Source organism: Electrona antarctica (assembly GCF_951216825.1).
Source record: "Electrona antarctica genome assembly, chromosome: 3".
NCBI classification, from domain to species: domain Eukaryota; kingdom Metazoa; phylum Chordata; class Actinopteri; order Myctophiformes; family Myctophidae; genus Electrona; species Electrona antarctica.
The window spans coordinates 21,033,131-21,050,886 of NC_136808.1; the positions used below are offsets into that span (position 1 = coordinate 21,033,131).

Here is a 17,756-nt window from a genome sequence, read left to right on the forward strand (position 1 = left end):
CACAGTAAATACCTGGTAATTAACAGTTATTGCCATGGGTAGTACCCATGTAAACGCATTTATTGTATTTTGAACTTTGAATTTTGAACTGGCAATAACTGTTAATTACCAAGTATTTACTGTGTAAATTAACAGGTAAAACCAAGCAAGTTAACGTGTAAGAAAGGTGGAACTGTACTGTGAAAGGAAGTGTGGTTTGTTTCCATAATATTACCCTGTACTTTCACTGTAACAAACCACGCTTCCTTTCACAGTACAATTACACCTTTCTTACACGGTAACTTGCTTGGTTTTACCTGTTAATTTACACAGTAAATACCTGGTAATTAACAGTTATTGCCAGTTCAAAATTCAAAGTTCAAAATTCAAAATACACCCTGATGGGTAATGGGGAGGATTATAATCTACAATTACCAGGTAGGTACATGGTAAATATCATGGCAATAGAGCACACTTCCTTTCACAGTACAGTTCCTCCTTTCTTACTGGATACCTATCAGGTAATTACATGGTAGTTGTCAGGAAATTACCTAGTAACAACTGGTAATTTCCTGGTAGGCTACCCATGCGCCCATGTAAACACAGTGATTACAGTTACCATGTAATTACCTGGTAGTTGTCAGGAAAATTACCAGTTGTTACTAGGTAATTTCCTGACAACTACCATGTAATTACCTGATACGTATCCAGTAAGAAAGGAGGAACTGTACTGTGAAAGAAAGTGTGCTCTATTGCCATGATATTACCATGTACCTACCTGGTAATTGTAGATTATAATCCTCCCCATTACCCATGAGGGTGTATTTTGAATTTTTAACTTTGAACTTTGAATTTTGAACTGGCAATAACTGTTAATTACCAGGTATTTACTGTGTAAATTAACAGGTAAAACCTTGCAAGTTACCGTGTAAGAAAGGTGGAACTGTACTGTGAAAGGAAGCGTGGTTTGTTTCCATAATATTACCCTGTACTTTCACTGTAACAAACCACGCTTCCTTTCACAGTACAATTACACCTTTCTTACACGGTAACTTGCTTGGTTTTACCTGTTAACTTACACAGTAAATACCTGGTAATTAACAGTTATTGCCAGTTCAAAATTCAAAGTTCAAAGTTCAAAATACACCCTGATGGGTAATGGGGAGGATTATAATCTACAATTGCCAGGTAGGTACATGGTAATATCATGGAAATAGAGCACGCTTCCTTTTACAGTACAGTTCCTCCTTCCTTACTGGGTACCTATCAGGTAATTACATGGTAGTTGTCAGGAAATTACCTAGTACAACTGGTAATTTCCTGGTAGGCTACTACCCACGTGTTTCATGGGTAGTACCCATGTAAACACAGTGAATACAGTTACCATGTTATTACCTGGTAGTTGTCAGGAAAATACTTGGTAATGACCTAGTACCTACTGGGTAACTTGCCTGGTAGCAGAGTAAATACCTGGTAGTTGTTGAAAATACTTGGTATACCTATAGTACCTACATACCTATAGTACCTGCAACCAGGGTATCGTGCCTGGTTGCAGAGTAAATACCGGGTAGTTAGATGGTAATTACATACTAAAAACGTATAAATACCTGGTAATTGTCAGGAACATACTTGGTAATTACCTGGCAACCAGTGTGTCATTTACCATGGTAAGTTCCATATAATTACCAGGAGATTATACAGTAAATAGTTATACATACTGGGTAATACTTGGTAATTACATAGTAATTACTGAGTAATGTATCTGGAAGTTACCATGTAATTACCAGGTAATGAATGGGCAAATACTTATAACTACTACCTGGTTGTTACCAGGTAATACCAGGTACTTACTTATTATTACCAGGTAATTACCTGGTAGTTACCTGGTAATTACCGTACCGTAAAATGAAGGGTTACCGACCCATGGCTATGCTTTAAGTCAGTTCCTAGACCCATGTCTATGCTTGATACTGTTTTGTATGCTGTGTAGTCCTTTGATTATGTAGATTATTACAATTAAAGTTTGTCTTGCTCTCCCTCTCCTTGCCCCCTCCATTTTATTCATCTCATTTTCTGAAAACAAGAAAGTTAGATGTTCTATTGAATAGAACACATCTACCAGTTAATGATAGCAACCACCTTATGGCACCCAATCAGATGTGTTGCTATTTTAGTATAACAGTAAATTAACTCTGTTCTCTTTTCCCCCCCACTCTTTACATTTGAATACTGAGCATGTTGTCTGTATAGTTTCTACTCTTTTCTACGTTATCATTTCATCTTAGCCTACATTCTGTTCTGTTCATTCTGCCATTACATTTTTCGCCCATTGGTGATCAGTTCACCAGTTTCTCTACCAGTGTTTGGACTAACGTCTTACAAAGTAACATGTTACTGTAATGCACCTATAGTTTTTATACCTATAGACTCCCCCCGGAGTCTGTCATCTAACTTACAGGTACGTTTTAGTTACTTTTATAATGTTGTTGTAACTAAAAATAACAAGTAACTAGTTTACTTTTCTGAAAGCAGTAACTATAGCTATAACTAGTTACTCTTCAAAATTGCTTGCCCAACACTGATCTCAACAGGTGTTGGGTATAGTGATGGTTGTTGCAAGGCAGTCTCCTCACCTGTAAAACTGGGTCGGTCTTCCTTCTTTTGGCTCCAGCACCTCTTCATGAGTTTCACCAGCTCCTTCAGACCGACGGCCTGCATTCCGTTAATATACTCTAGGGGTGGCCTTTCTCCCTTGGCAGGTTTAAAGCTCAAATTTTCATATTCATGGCCAGTAGCTGAGAGTGCAGGGAAGAGGAGAATGAGTACTTGTCAATGAATGTGTTTCTAATGAAAAAGATGTTTCACTTATTATTTGAGGGTCATTTTATCAGCTACTGAACCCTAGCCAGTTTTTAAAGGCTCATTCATAGTCTGGATTTTCGGTGGTGAGGTGACCACCGAACTACAACATGACGTCACGAGCCGCGGTGAACAAGCAGTAGTTGCAGGAATTGGTGTAAATTCAGCAGGAGCAGAGAGCAGGTTTGGAAGCTGGAGCAAAGTGAAGCAATGGCTGCCGCTCCAAAATTCAAAATTCCATTGAACCCGCCTCACACTCTTAGCCCCGCCCCCTTTCACTATTAGCCCCGCCTCCCACCCTTGCTGATTAGACGCACGCGAGGGCCAATTAAATTGAATGCTGCCTCAGAACACATTCCAAGGCATATACTCACATCTGTCACATCTGCGAAGAGCAGACCACCGCCCCAGCCCTTCTCTCTGTTTTTACTCACCACCGCTCAACGTTATTTCAGCTCCGGTTGTCAGCTCACCACCGGAGCGGTGGTCACCTCACCACTGAAAATCCAGACTATGAATGAGCCTTTAGTTGCTCGATTCAGTATTTAGATATTTGATATTAATTTCATCAGACACGCCCCTTCCTATACAAACCCATTGTTAGATAAATCGAAAACACCCATCCTTGGTTCTGGTGACTGATATTGTTCTTCTATTTGTTGCATTTGTTTTATTTGTTTCATTTTATTTTTTGATTCTCTTTTTTGTCTCGAGCTAAAAAGGTTTGGGAACCACTGAGTGAAGCAGGTGCTCAGTTCATAACAGAAGAAAAGACATAATCAACAGCAAGAAAAAAAAATCTGAGAATTACTCACATAAAATGCTCCACAGCAGCACCGCGTAACTAAAATAAAAAGAGACAATGATCAGAAATTAGCGTACATGTATCCACATATCACATATGGAACAGATAGCATGTATAGTTTACCAAATAAAAAACCCAAATAGCAACTGGATAAAATTGTATGTCGTTACAGTATTGTAGCTAGGCTACATCTATCTACAAGTACATACTTTCTGTCAAACAAAACATCTAATGAAACAAAAATATCAACATGACTATTGAATGTTCAACGTGCTGGTATGGAACCTATCCACTACAGCAACTGTGGTGCGTGAACACCCTCTAGGGGGTATACGTTTCCATAATCACACTCAAAAATATATCATTTTAGGCCAAATACAACAAGACTTAGCGTTGGGGTGCAACAGCTATAGTTCTGGAGTTAACAGGGGGTGCACAGCCGAAAAGGTGGCTTTGACCGCTGCATTGAAGCTATAAGCAGCAGTCAATGCATTATGTTGGCTATTCACAGGGTTTTGCAGTGACACACTGTTGACTTGTTGAATTTCAGTCACACAGAAAATGGCACAGGGAATGATGAATACCTGTAGACATCATAGGCACAGGTGGCTCCACCTATCAAGCCTTCAAAGGCCTCTGGAGGTGCATAGAAAAATGTGCACGCCCCCTTGAGATGAGGGGCTGTCTTTTTTGTTTCAAACCTGGCGAGGCCGAAGTCAGTGATCTAGATGAATAAGAGAGGAGAACGGAGAGAAAATAAAAGGAACAGAGAGAGAGAGAGAGAGAGAGAGAGAGAGAGAGAGAGAGAGAGAGGGAGGGAGGGAGGGAGGGGGGGGGAGATATATAGACGAGGGAATGAGAGAGGGAGCAAGAGTGAATGATGACGTAACACTACTGTGACAGAGGCCAGGCAAGCTCAAGTGCCTGAACACGCAACTTAACAGTCATATCTTCATGCAGATATAAAGTGAAGCCAACACGGTACGCTAACCCTATAAAGTTTAACTAAAGTTCTCCACCTGTCCATATACATATTCACATGAGTCAAAAATAGCATACACATTTTTTGAACTTTTTTTTTTACCCCTCCCTCCCCCCAGAGTTCCCGCTCTAAAAGAGCCACAACCCCGGTATCTTGTACCATTAACAATTAAATAAAAGGCACATACAAATATACATATTCAAAAATGGGAGAAAGTAATCAAATATTAGACTCTTTTTTATTTATGTATTTGTTATTGAGCGAAGCATGACTAGGTCGCTATTAGAAGCTTAGGCGGTGTTTCAGAGTATGGTGAGTATCCTATTGGCTTAGGGGCAGCCAATCATGACTAGTTCACTAATAAAAACGGGCCTGTTGTATGTCAGGTTTCACCTGACAAAAATAACAGCGATTAGTTTGAAGAGTGCCAGAGGAAGGACATGATTGACCCATCATTGGTGTTAATCACCCCAAAAGTGCCTGGGACTCACCTTGGCATTTAGGCCTGCGTCCAGCAGTATGTTTTGAGGCTTCAGGTCCTTGTGGATGAGATATGGTGTGAGACTGTGAAGGTAGTTCATGCCCATAGCCACTTGGTGAGCCAGTCGAAATGCCAGGGGCCATGGTAGTAGGTGGTTTAGCTTCTCCTGGAGAGGGAAGGTTGGGGTAAAACAGAAACATTGAATTCACAATCACAGACAGGTTAATTTAAAGATATCAGATATCATTATCAGAGTACCCGCTGTAACCATCCTGCCTGTCTGTGTCCCTTTTGTGCCTTATGCAGTTGTAAACGTCTTGGGAGGATGTGTGGAGTATGTCAAAAGATTGCAAACTGACTAAGTGGACTGATTATAGTCAAATCTGGAATCAGGAACTAATCACATGGCAAGGGTGTGGGTATTTTGACAGGTGTGGGGAATGTGTCAAACCAAGTTTAAGCTGGGGTTGCCCTGGCAACCATGGCTCATTTGGGCCACGGCCAGAGCCTTTCCTGCCGTTTCCTGACAACCGCCTATCCAACAAACTCGATGCTGCTCTCAACTCACTTGGGTCGTCTGTGACACGTGTGGCAAATTTTAAGTCAGTCGTCAAGACAGTCCTCGAGATACATGAATTACATACATACAGAAATGCTGTGCATTTATTGCAAGATTATTATTACATTATTATATAAATTGTTCAATCGGTAAAGAGTAAAACATCTGACCTGCAAGGAGGCAAGGGATCCATTCTCCATCAGCTCCATGACCATGCCCACCTCCACGAAGCTGCCATCGGGTTTAACGCCCTTGAACAAGCCCAGGACCTTCATGACATAGGGGTTCGCTGCACGTCGCATCAGCTCAGCCTCATGAACCATGAGCTCATCTGAGAACGAACTGAAGAATGAAGATGATACATGATGAGACATCTCCCTCTCTCTCTCTCTCTCTCTCTCTCTCTCTCTCTCTCTCTCTCTCTGTGTAACCCTTCCACATTATCAGCCGTTGACATTTTCCTATAAATTATCAGCAGCACTCAGCAACTCACCCGTCATCAGTCCCTAATAACTTAATGGCCACGTTCCATCCCCACTGATGATGTCTGGCCTTGTAGACTTTACCAAATCCACCTGCACCGATCTCCTTCCAGTCCCCTCCCAAACTCTTTACATCAATCACATTTACATCTGCAGGGATCTGTGCCGGGGACGATTTGGGGTTTCGAGCCGACATTGTTAGCTGGAGAGAGAGAGAGAGAGAGAGAGAGAGAGAGAGAGCATTAAGACATGGATCAAACATCCAAAAAACTAATAAAATGAATAAATAAATAGATACCAGTCTAAACCAAAAACTGTCTGAACTAAGTACTGCACCCCTACAATGCGTTAAACCACATTTATATTGTTACAATGCACTTCAAAGTCATTGTTACACTTGTTATACATGTTTATAATTATGCATAATAACTTGTGACAAGGTTTGTGAAGTATTATAACTTACAATAATATCAGTGGAACAGCACATTAACTACCAGGTAACATTTGACTTAAAAGTACAATATTTTCATAAAATTACATTACAAATTTAAACCCATGTGATTTGTCTTGGTTTGTTTGATAGCTTTCATTAAATTACAATCATTTTATTAAGCCTCCTTTGTGTCCCCATAGGGAACCACTGCTGGTCATTATTGACTTACAGTAGGAATGTGACAAAAACACACACGCACGCACGCACACACACACACACACACACACACACACACACACACACACACACACACACACACACACACACACACACACACACACACACACACACACACAACACACACACACACACACACACACACACACACACACACGCACACAGAAGTTGGAGCCATGCAGAAACAAGATAAACACTGTTGCACTATACAGACAGAGAGACGTAGCCTGTGTGATTTCAGTGGAAGTACTCCGGTTAGGTATAGGCCAGGGTAAGTTATTGTCTTTGCTTAAAATAAGTGTTATATAAGTCTAGAGTGTTTGTTCAGTAGCAGTCTCCATGTCTATCCAGATCTTTATCAAACAGAAACTGCATTTTCTGGGAAGGATACCAATTTTATATCATTGATAGAGAACTCGGACAGTAGGCCTATACAGATTTAATTTGGTGTGACATGCACAAAATAAATGAGCAGACAAAATTGGAACTGGAATACAATAAAAAATATCTGATGAATGGCTACTTTGCTGATTGTCTGACATTTTTCCACCTACTGTATGAATGTTCTGTTTATCAATAATTAAAGAACTGGAGAGACAGGGAGACTCCTGTTACTGAACAAACTCCCATAGCAATGACTATATAATATAGTGCTTTAATCTTTTAACCAAACAATATATCACTTACCTGCAGTTACCAATGAGTAGGTATAGCAATATGTTGAAATATTAAATATTGGGTAAAAGTACAAAAGTATTGGCATCATAATAAGTAAAAGTTATCATTTTGCATTTTTCAAATTTCAATGGTTTTCTCAATTGGTAAAAAATCTTTCAAAATGTGCAGATCTACAAGCTCACAATGTGTCACATCACAGGGATTTGTGAGCTTGAAGAACAACATCTAAATTTAAAACAATTCACTTAAATGACAAAAAGGAAAGCACAAGCCCTCTTACTTACTTGACAACAGCTGTGGAGTAGAAGAAACGGATTCTCAAAAGTAATTTTTGCAGTGATTATGATGGCTCATCCAATTCGGTCAAGTCCTCAAGCCTCAATGTATGAACTGAGGTTCATGATGTGCTATTTATGTGCTGGTGAACTTCATTAGCATACAGTTCTTTGATATAGGCCTACAGCCTGATCAAGAACCGTTTCAGCTAATTTGGTGATTTACATTTAGGCTATATCTGACAACAATCAGCTTGATCAATGGGCTCTCTCTCTCTCTCTCTCTCTCTCTCTCTCTCCCTCTCTCTCTCTAAAAATAAAACAATGTATTTACAAATAAATATTGGATATAAATAGGAATTAAATAAAGTGTTACATTAACACTTAATGGTAATACTATCTTGTGAAACTATAAAATTATATAAAACTATGACATTTTCTGTCAGAGATAGTTATACAATATACATCCATATGGGAGACGTTAGCTTTATACTTTTGAAAGTTAACAGCAGTATTTCAATGTTTTTGCATTCACTCCCCCCCCCCCCCCCCCCCCCCGCCCAGAGAGTCTTATGTTGCAACATAGTAAGCCACAAATTGTATTTTCTAAATGTTTTTTTGTGACTTTCGCCTTTATTTTATATTTTTTATGGAGGGACAGACAGTAGGACATTTTTGTACATGCACAATAGAGCGTCGCAGTCCCGCCTCCTACCCTGGACCAGGAAATGAAACCCAATGCATTATTCTCATAGACATTTCTTAAAGTATTTATTTAAAGACGGTTACGCCGCGGACAAAGCCAACTCGAGTCGTGACAACTCATGACAACACAAACAATATTTTGGACCAAACAAATAATTAGAAAGAAGAAAAAAACGGCAGGTTACAACACTTTTTTTGTTGTTTTTCTTCTTTGTAATTATTTGTTTGGTCCAAAATATTGTTTGTGTTGTCATGAGTTGTCACGACTCGAGTTGGCTTTGTCCACGGCGTAACCGCCTTTAAATAAATACTTTAAGAAATGTCTATGAGAATAATGCATTGGGTTTCATTTCCTGGTCCAGGGTAGGAGACGGGACTGCGACGCTCTATACCCTCTCTTTCATAGAGCACAAAGGTCAGATTTCACAGTGAGTCAGTCAATGTAGACTGATCAAAGGGTTTTTAGTTGATTCAATCTGTCTGTTGGTGAAACTGAGATAGACAGATGAGTGGCAAAAAACTACTTTCTGGCCTTGACAGCCCATTCATCCAAACAGAAAAGTCCTGTCTGATTGCATTAAACAATGTTAAACTCACCAACATTGCAGCTGTATGATAAGCTTGAATTATCCTCTTTCTATCTGCAAAGTTTTTGTTTCATGAAAATCCACCACAGAAACGTTATGAGCTACTTTCTGTCAAGAAATGCCCTGCATTTGATTATTTTTCTAAGTGTCAGAGTTTGGAAGTGCTTGTTTTCAATAACACAACATTTTGCTGCCTCCTGCATTATGTGACATTTAGAAACAGGTGGTACGCAGGACGGTTGAGTGATTTCCAACGAGCGCTTCCAAACTCCAACACTCTACACAAAAATTATATATAATATATTTTTTTTTTATCCCACGATTTTGCAAAAAAAAGGAGGCATCGGACTGGGTGGGGAAAGTGGGACAGATTTACTAGGGCTCCAAGGTTTGTGTGTGTGTGTGTGTGTGTGTGTGTGTGTGTGTGTGTGTGTGTGTGTGTGTGTGTGTGTGTGTGTGTGTGTGTGTGTGTGTGTGTGTGTGTGTGTGTGTCGCGTGTGTGTGAATGTGTGTGTGGCGGGGGGGGGGGGGGGGGGGGGGATTAAAAAATTTAAAAAAAACATGGAGATTGCTTGTCCCAATACATGACTTATTTCTTTTTTATGTTCATCTTGTTTTTCCAATTATTTGGGGGCCCACTTGACCTGACTATCAAAACTGAATCTGAATGTTACACGTGCTGACCAAAAAATAAAATAAAAATAAAACCACATTGACATTGAATTGCAAAAGTTTCTCTCTTTCATAAGCGTTGGTTGTCTCTGGTATCCCCTGGCCCTATCTGCTCTGGTGACTGAACTGACGAATTGGACTGTATGATCAAGTCATTATGCTAATCAGATTAGTGACCTTTTCCTAAACTGCAATATCCACTCTGTCCACCAGGACGGCTCAGTGGGGTCCGATGTGATGCAAACGCTAATCCCTTCAGTTGAGTTTGATGGGACTGTGTGAGCGGATGCTTCAGTGAGGTAGCCCTGCACACATGTAGCCAAAAACCTTTATCGGTTTATCAATTCAACAATTCCCATTTTTACCACACCACCTTTTTTCTTTCTTTTTTTTAATCAACTTTAAACAGCAGCCATGGGACAGGAGGAAAGCCACTATAGCGATGAGGTGGTGGATTTGGCACAGATTCAGGATCTGTGCATCTCCTTCATGAAGACCTGTCCCAGCGGCAGGTTACATCTACACGAGTTCAAGAGGATATTTGGGGTGGGATCGAACACCTGTGAGGAGGAGTCCCTCTACCTGGAGACCATATTCCGTTCCTTTGACACAAACCAGGTAGGTTGCAGTCAATGTTACTTTACTTGCAGTCAATGCTACTTCAATGCAATTCTGTACGTGAATTGTTATTTAAATTAAAGTCTGGTAATATTATGTTATTAACTAAGTGTTAAATAGCTCACATTTCTGATAGAAATCATTGATAGAGTGAATAAAGACAAGAAAATTAGGTTGGGATACCATTACCAACCAGGAGAAAGAACACGCAGATAAACAAGTGCATTTGGAAGTGGTGACACAAAGACATTATCAGACAATAAAACACCAAATAGGTATAGCCTACTTTCTCTTGGCAACCCACCTGGAAATGTGTTTGCTGTTTATTAAAGAGCTGGAGAGATGGGGAGATGCCTGTCACTGAATAAAGTCCACAAACACCCTATAATAGTATAGCAATGATGGTGCTTTAACTTTGTTTTAACGAAAACACCCACCTTAACATTTAATTCCAGGACAACACATTGGACTTCATGGAGTACACGGCTGCTCTTCACCTGGTCCTGCGGTTTGTGTGTGTGTGTGTGTGTGTGTGTGTGTGTGTGTGTGTGTGTGTGTGTGTGTGTGTGTGTGTGTGTGTGTGTGTGTGTGTGTGTGTGTGTGTGTGTGTGTGTGTGTGTGTGTGCGCGTGTGTGTGAATGTGTGTGTGGCGGGGGGGGGGGGGGGGGGGGGGGGATTAAAATTTAAAAAAAAAACATGGAGATTGCTTGTCCCAATACATGACTTATTTCTTTTTTATGTTCATCTTGTTTTTCCAATTATTTGGGGGCCCACTTGACCTGACTATCAAAACTGAATCTGAATGTTACACGTGCTGACCAAAAAATTAAATAAAAATAAAACCACATTGACATTGAATTGCAAAAGTTTCTCTCTTTCATAAGCGTTGGTTGTCTCTGGTATCCCCTGGCCCTATCTGCTCTGGTGACTGAACTGACGAATTGGACTGTATGATCAAGTCATTATGCTAATCAGATTAGTGACCTTTTCCTAAACTGCAATATCCACTCTGTCCACCAGGACGGCTCAGTGGGGTCCGATGTGATGCAAACGCTAATCCCTTCAGTTGAGTTTGATGGGACTGTGTGAGCGGATGCTTCAGTGAGGTAGCCCTGCACACATGTAGCCAAAAACCTTTATCGGTTTATCAATTCAACAATTCCCATTTTTACCACACCACCTTTTTTCTTTCTTTTTTTTAATCAACTTTAAACAGCAGCCATGGGACAGGAGGAAAGCCACTATAGCGATGAGGTGGTGGATTTGGCACAGATTCAGGATCTGTGCATCTCCTTCATGAAGACCTGTCCCAGCGGCAGGTTACATCTACACGAGTTCAAGAGGATATTTGGGGTGGGATCGAACACCTGTGAGGAGGAGTCCCTCTACCTGGAGACCATATTCCGTTCCTTTGACACAAACCAGGTAGGTTGCAGTCAATGTTACTTTACTTGCAGTCAATGCTACTTCAATGCAATTCTGTACGTGAATTGTTATTTAAATTAAAGTCTGGTAATATTATGTTATTAACTAAGTGTTAAATAGCTCACATTTCTGATAGAAATCATTGATAGAGTGAATAAAGACAAGAAAATTAGGTTGGGATACCATTACCAACCAGGAGAAAGAACACGCAGATAAACAAGTGCATTTGGAAGTGGTGACACAAAGACATTATCAGACAATAAAACACCAAATAGGTATAGCCTACTTTCTCTTGGCAACCCACCTGGAAATGTGTTTGCTGTTTATTAAAGAGCTGGAGAGATGGGGAGATGCCTGTCACTGAATAAAGTCCACAAACACCCTATAATAGTATAGCAATGATGGTGCTTTAACTTTGTTTTAACGAAAACACCCACCTTAACATTTAATTCCAGGACAACACATTGGACTTCATGGAGTACACGGCTGCTCTTCACCTGGTCCTGCGGGGCAATCTTGAAGACCGGCTGAAGTGGTCCTTCAAAATATACGACAAGGATGGCAACGGCAAGCTGGACAAGCACGAAGTGTACCATCTCATACGGGTAAGGATAGCACTTCACACTTCAATATGTTATAGATTTTTATAGGCCTATACGTGTATTTTATTCTAGGGTTTCATAACACACTTTCTGTCCAGCTAAATAGGCTGTATTATTAAGACCTGGAAAGCCTACGGCAGCCAAATACATATCATTTTGGGGGTCCTTGAAATGAAAAGGTTTGAGAATTAAAAGGTTTGATATTTAGCATTTTTAACTGTTTTTAGAATGGGTCTCTGCATGGTCTTCATGGGTAAAAGCAGGTTAAAGTAGGTTAAATATTAGTGCGGGAGGTGAAGGATTAAGGCTGTGGGTCATTGGATAAGGTGAGAACTAAGCCGTTGACTTACTACCGTATAACTAATTCCCCAATTCCTCTGTGTGTGTGTGTGTGTGTGTGTGTGTGTGTGTGTGTGTGTGTGTGTGTGTGTGTGTGTGTGTGTGCGTGTGAGTGTGTGTGTGTGTGTGTGTGTGTGTGTGTGTGTGTGTGTGTGTGTGTGTGTGTGTGTGTGTGTGTGTGTGCGTGCGTGCGTGCGTGCGTGTGTGTGTGTGTGTGTGTGTGTGTGTGTGTGTGTGTGTGTGTGCGTGCGTGTGTGTGTGTGTGTGTGTGTGTGTGTGTGTGTGTGTGTGTGTGTGTGTGTGTGTGTGGGTCCACATAGCAGCAGTATGTAGGCTGAGGTTAAACATAATGGACAGTATACATGCAAGGTTATACTCAGAGTAATGTAGTAAGAGAGTGGTGACACGCTTTGATCTCGCCGCAAAGCGGGTGCCTATAGGGCGATAGTTCCAAACATTGCTCCTATGGCTGGAACTATTCCATTGAGATAGAATTAGCGCTTCCTCATTCCATTGTTACAATGAGAGTCAACGGGAGTGTCATTACTCTCTTTTATACTACTCTAGTCTGGTTATACTGTACATAAGGTGCATGAGGTTAAACACATCTGTGGTAGCACTTCGGTAGTTCCACAAAGCAGCAGGGATGTGCATGAGGTTAGACATTATGGGCTATATCTTACCCCTAAACTTATTTGCCCTTTTTTACTATTTTAAAAAACCTTTTAAAATAGTTCAAATAGCTGATCTACAAGCTCGCAATGTGCAGATGTAGATCGGCTAGTTGAACTATTTTAAAATTATTTTCAAAATAGTAAAAAAGCGATAACATTCAAGAAGTTATCGGGAATGATTGCCAGTGACAGGAATGATTGCCAGTGACACCATACAAACCATGGGAAATACATGGAAATGATGCAAAAGAATGAATGCAGACCAGGGGTCTGTATACATTTTTTTGATAGATTTTTCCCCCCATTGTTTGAAGGTTATCCTTCACATACTGCCTTTAGTTTTAAAGAGCTCGCCTGTCAAATCAACCTGGTCACGTGAATTGACTTGATTATCATGTTATTATTTGTATGTATTAATATATTATTATATTATATTAAATATAAGTGTTATTATGTGCATTATTTTGTGTCTTCTGCAGAGTGGTCTGGCCCCAGCGCTGGGTGGATGTTTTACAGAAAACAAAAAGTGGAAGTGTATCAGAGAATCAGCGTCTGAGATCAGCATCAGCCCTTTTCAGTTTCTGTAAAAAGCCCACCCAGCGCTTGGGGACAGATCGGTCTGCAGAAAACACATGATAATGTGAATTATCATGTGCGACAGGGATGGTTTACCAGGCTAATGAAGAGCATGTTTTCTGAATTTCAGTGAATACCCCCATAAATAAATGTGTAATCAATACAGTTGAATAATCCTCTCATAAATAAAGATGTAGGCTAATCAATATAACAAATATCAATAGAGGGTATGCACATGCATAAAGTGAGGGGCAAATCGAGTGCACTGGCAAAGGGAGTTTAACGTCTTTAACGTTGTTTAATGCAGGGGTTCTCAACGTTTTTGGCTGCATGGGGACTTGTTTGGATGTAGACTGTCAAGGCCAGAAAGCAACTTTTTGCCACACAGACCCCTTTTCTACTGGTTGGGAACAGGTTCAGTTCAGAACCGGTTAATTATGAATTGAGTGGGAAAAAAATCATACCTATATTAAATTGTCAATATAAGTAAATGAATATGATAACCCTTCCACGGTATAGTAGCTTTTTCATATTTTCTATTTCTTTGCATATTCTCCTACATAATGCATACTTTGCATATTTAAATGTACAATTTCAGAAAATGTGTAATAAAATAAATCATTGTCTTTGTGTAGGCCTAAGTAATCAACTGGGAAAGTTTCATGGTGATATCTGGTTACAATAACTATATGAATACAATTTGTACCTATTCACGGCCTACAGGTGAAAATTACAAAATGTGTGATACAGTAAATATGAAAAAGCTAAAGATATTAATTTAGTTATATTGATCCTATAAACAATTTAATATAGGTATGTTTTTTCCCACTCAATTCAATTAACGTTCCAATTTTGGAGGCCTGGCTCATGGACTAAAAACTGATTCTGAACTGAACCGGTTCCCAACCGGTGGAAAAAGAGCCTCAGTCAGTGTTCCTGCATAACTTCCGGGTATGATGGTGATGTCACGTGCATATTCTCTATTCAATTAAGATGTTATCAATACGGTTGAATATCCTCTCATAAATAAAGATGTTTATGAGATCAATACAGTTGAAACTTCTGTCACCCAACAGATAATTTACAAAATCAAGGCCCGGCGCACCGACATGAGACCCAAAGACATCTGTGACAGAATCTTTGAGTTGGTCGATGAGAATCAGGATGGTGAGTAGGCTACAGGACAAACAAGTATACTGGGAAAGCATCTGTGTCATTTTAGATTTTAACGACAGGTATACAGTATATTATATACGATATATGACATTTCAGAGAACTCTTAGGATGTAGAACAGTGGTTTAGAACAGTGGTTCTCAAAAGCAGCAGATGTGCAAGCTCACTTCGTATAGCGCGCTTGGAAATTCTTTAAGGCGAGACATGGTAGGTGAATAGGGAAAAAAGTTAACTAATAGCTATCACAATGAAACTTCTCCAGTTGATTACTTATATTAAAACTAAGATTTTTTGTATTACAAGTTTTCTGAAATTATATGTTTAAATATGCAAATTAGGCGTTATATGCGCTAATTTGCATACATTTCGAGACGATAAATCTGAAGATCGGATAAAGCCAGGTTCAAAATTATTGTTTCATTCTGTTGACATATTAGAGACAAAGAAAATTATAGAAGGGATTTTAGATATCTCTAATTATGACTCCACAAATCAGAAAATAGTGTCAACAGGCATAAAAAAACCCAATTTTCGGCATGTTTTTAGGTATAAAATGTGATGTAAATCAGGCTGTGAATGATATATCAACAAACCCATCTGTAAATATCTGCAGAATATAGTTATGAATAAGACTGGAAAGTGTGGTGTATGTGAGTGCAACTGAAGTGGAGATTATGTCCCAGGTATGAGGAAAACTCATTTTGAGTAAACGGCCTTTAAAGAATTGTATTGTAAAATTCCAAAACGTTTTATTTGAAGCCACTATTTTGAGACAAAATATCTCATCCAAACCTTGGCAACAACATATAATGCCATAAATCATTGGAAAGGTCTGGACCTCGAGCTGACTGGTTTGATCCAAATATGGTCACTTCCTTTGTACCAACAACCAATCATGAAAATTGAGAGGGTGGATTTTCACCCAGCAAAACGAGCTGTCATTGGCTAAAATAAACTACTAAAATAAACATCTAAATCTGTGTTTTGAATGTTTATTTTGCTTTAGTTTGAAAGAAAACATGTTTAGGAAGCAAAATAGCAAAAATAAATAAAAATAAAAATCATGATTTCACCTACCATGTCTCACCTTAAAGTGTCGAGTGTTGAATAGTTTAGATTATTAAATAATAATACAAATGTATTAATTTAATTAATTAATTAACATTTTTACGAATCCAATATGCATACGATATGATACATGGACAATATTGGTTCGTTCATGGCGATACGATATAATTCAATGATTTAAAATCGATTCAGTAAATATTTAGCAAAGAAATGAAATCTGTGTGAAATGTACAGGGAAAAATGTTTTTTTTATGGATATAAATAAGTATATTCTGGTGATTCCCTGGCTGGCAAATATGGACAAAACCTGCTCATTGACGAAATAATGATCTGTTCATGAGGTTACTGGTTATCCCTCAAAATGATGACGGCTGATTTGATCATATAGTCGTTCTTTCAACAAAACAACGGTTTTAATTGTTGATCAAAATGATGACGGCTGATTTGATCATAGTCGTTCTTTCAACAAAACAACAGTTTTAATTGTTGATCAAAATGATGGTTGATTTGACATGTTGCAGGGTACTGCATTCACCAGGAGGGGGCAGTGGTTATCCATGCAGGTTATAAAACACTTTTAAACAGATCAAGTAGGCTACTTAAAGATTACAGTCTTTAAATCCAGCTCATCCTCCCTCAAATTAGGCACTAATCTGTTTTATAATTACTGTTATATATAAACATACCCAGCCACATTTTAAAGTTATTCGGAATGCAAACAGGCCACATGGGTACTTTTGATAAACAAGGATTATGGAAGTTCAAAGAGCAAACTTATTTTGCAGCCAGTTTACACTTAGTTAAAAATATATGACAGATTTGAAAGGTGCTCAAGGCGTTTTCCCTTACAGGTATAAGAGTGTACAAATGGAACCAAATGGACCCTTACAGGTCTGTAACTCTGAGAGTGCAAATGGAACCAAATGGACCCTTACAGGTCTGTAACTCTGAGAGTGCAAATGGAACCAAATGGAATGCACGACAGGACCACAATGGAAACAAACCCCGTTCCTAGAGCTTTTTTGTTATCCTTTTAGCATATCATTCTAAAATCGTTATAAAATAATCAATCAATCAATCAATCAATCAATCAATCAATCAATCAATCAATCAATCAATCAATGGACCAGGTCCATATGTTCCATGTACATTCTCACAGTACGGGTCCTTGGAATTGAAAGTTTAATCAACTGATTTAATTGTTGTTTATGTCTCCCTCTACAGGCCAGATAACGCTGAACGAGTTTCTGGAGGGTGCACAGAAGGATGAGTGGGTGATGGACATGCTGAAGCTGGACGTCAACGCACCAGGCTGGTTCATTCATAACTGTGGCAAGGTCCCGTGACCCTGGCCCTGGCTGGCTGGGTCCACCGCCCATGAGCTTTGATCTGCCGCTGACAACAACTGTTGTCTTATGTAAGCAGCATGACTTCAATTGGGTTTCAGTTCCTCTTTTTATGCGAGAGCTTGGTCTGGGAACTCAGATTAGGTTTCAGAGGGTTTGACTGAGCCTAAATGCTGCCCCCTTGTGGTGCGTTTTGGCAC

At 39.5% G+C, this 17,756-nt stretch overlaps 1 protein-coding gene across 1 annotated transcript in view; it reads left to right on the top strand.

The window, feature by feature from the left end:
• The window catches only part of LOC306919691 (uncharacterized protein), a gene marked incomplete at both ends in the record, with an annotated part of 34,153 nt that extends 16,597 nt beyond the window's left edge, over positions 1-17,556 (top strand). Inside the window, 7 exons of the mRNA XM_079496245.1 lie at positions 10,144-10,352; positions 10,808-10,860; positions 11,373-11,386; positions 11,569-11,777; positions 12,233-12,382; positions 15,045-15,135; positions 17,435-17,556. Coding sequence (XP_079352371.1) covers positions 10,144-10,352; positions 10,808-10,860; positions 11,373-11,386; positions 11,569-11,777; positions 12,233-12,382; positions 15,045-15,135; positions 17,435-17,556 — 848 coding nt within the window. The remainder of the gene's footprint in view (positions 1-10,143; positions 10,353-10,807; positions 10,861-11,372; positions 11,387-11,568; positions 11,778-12,232; positions 12,383-15,044; positions 15,136-17,434) is intronic.
• Positions 17,557-17,756: the final 200 nt, after the last annotated feature.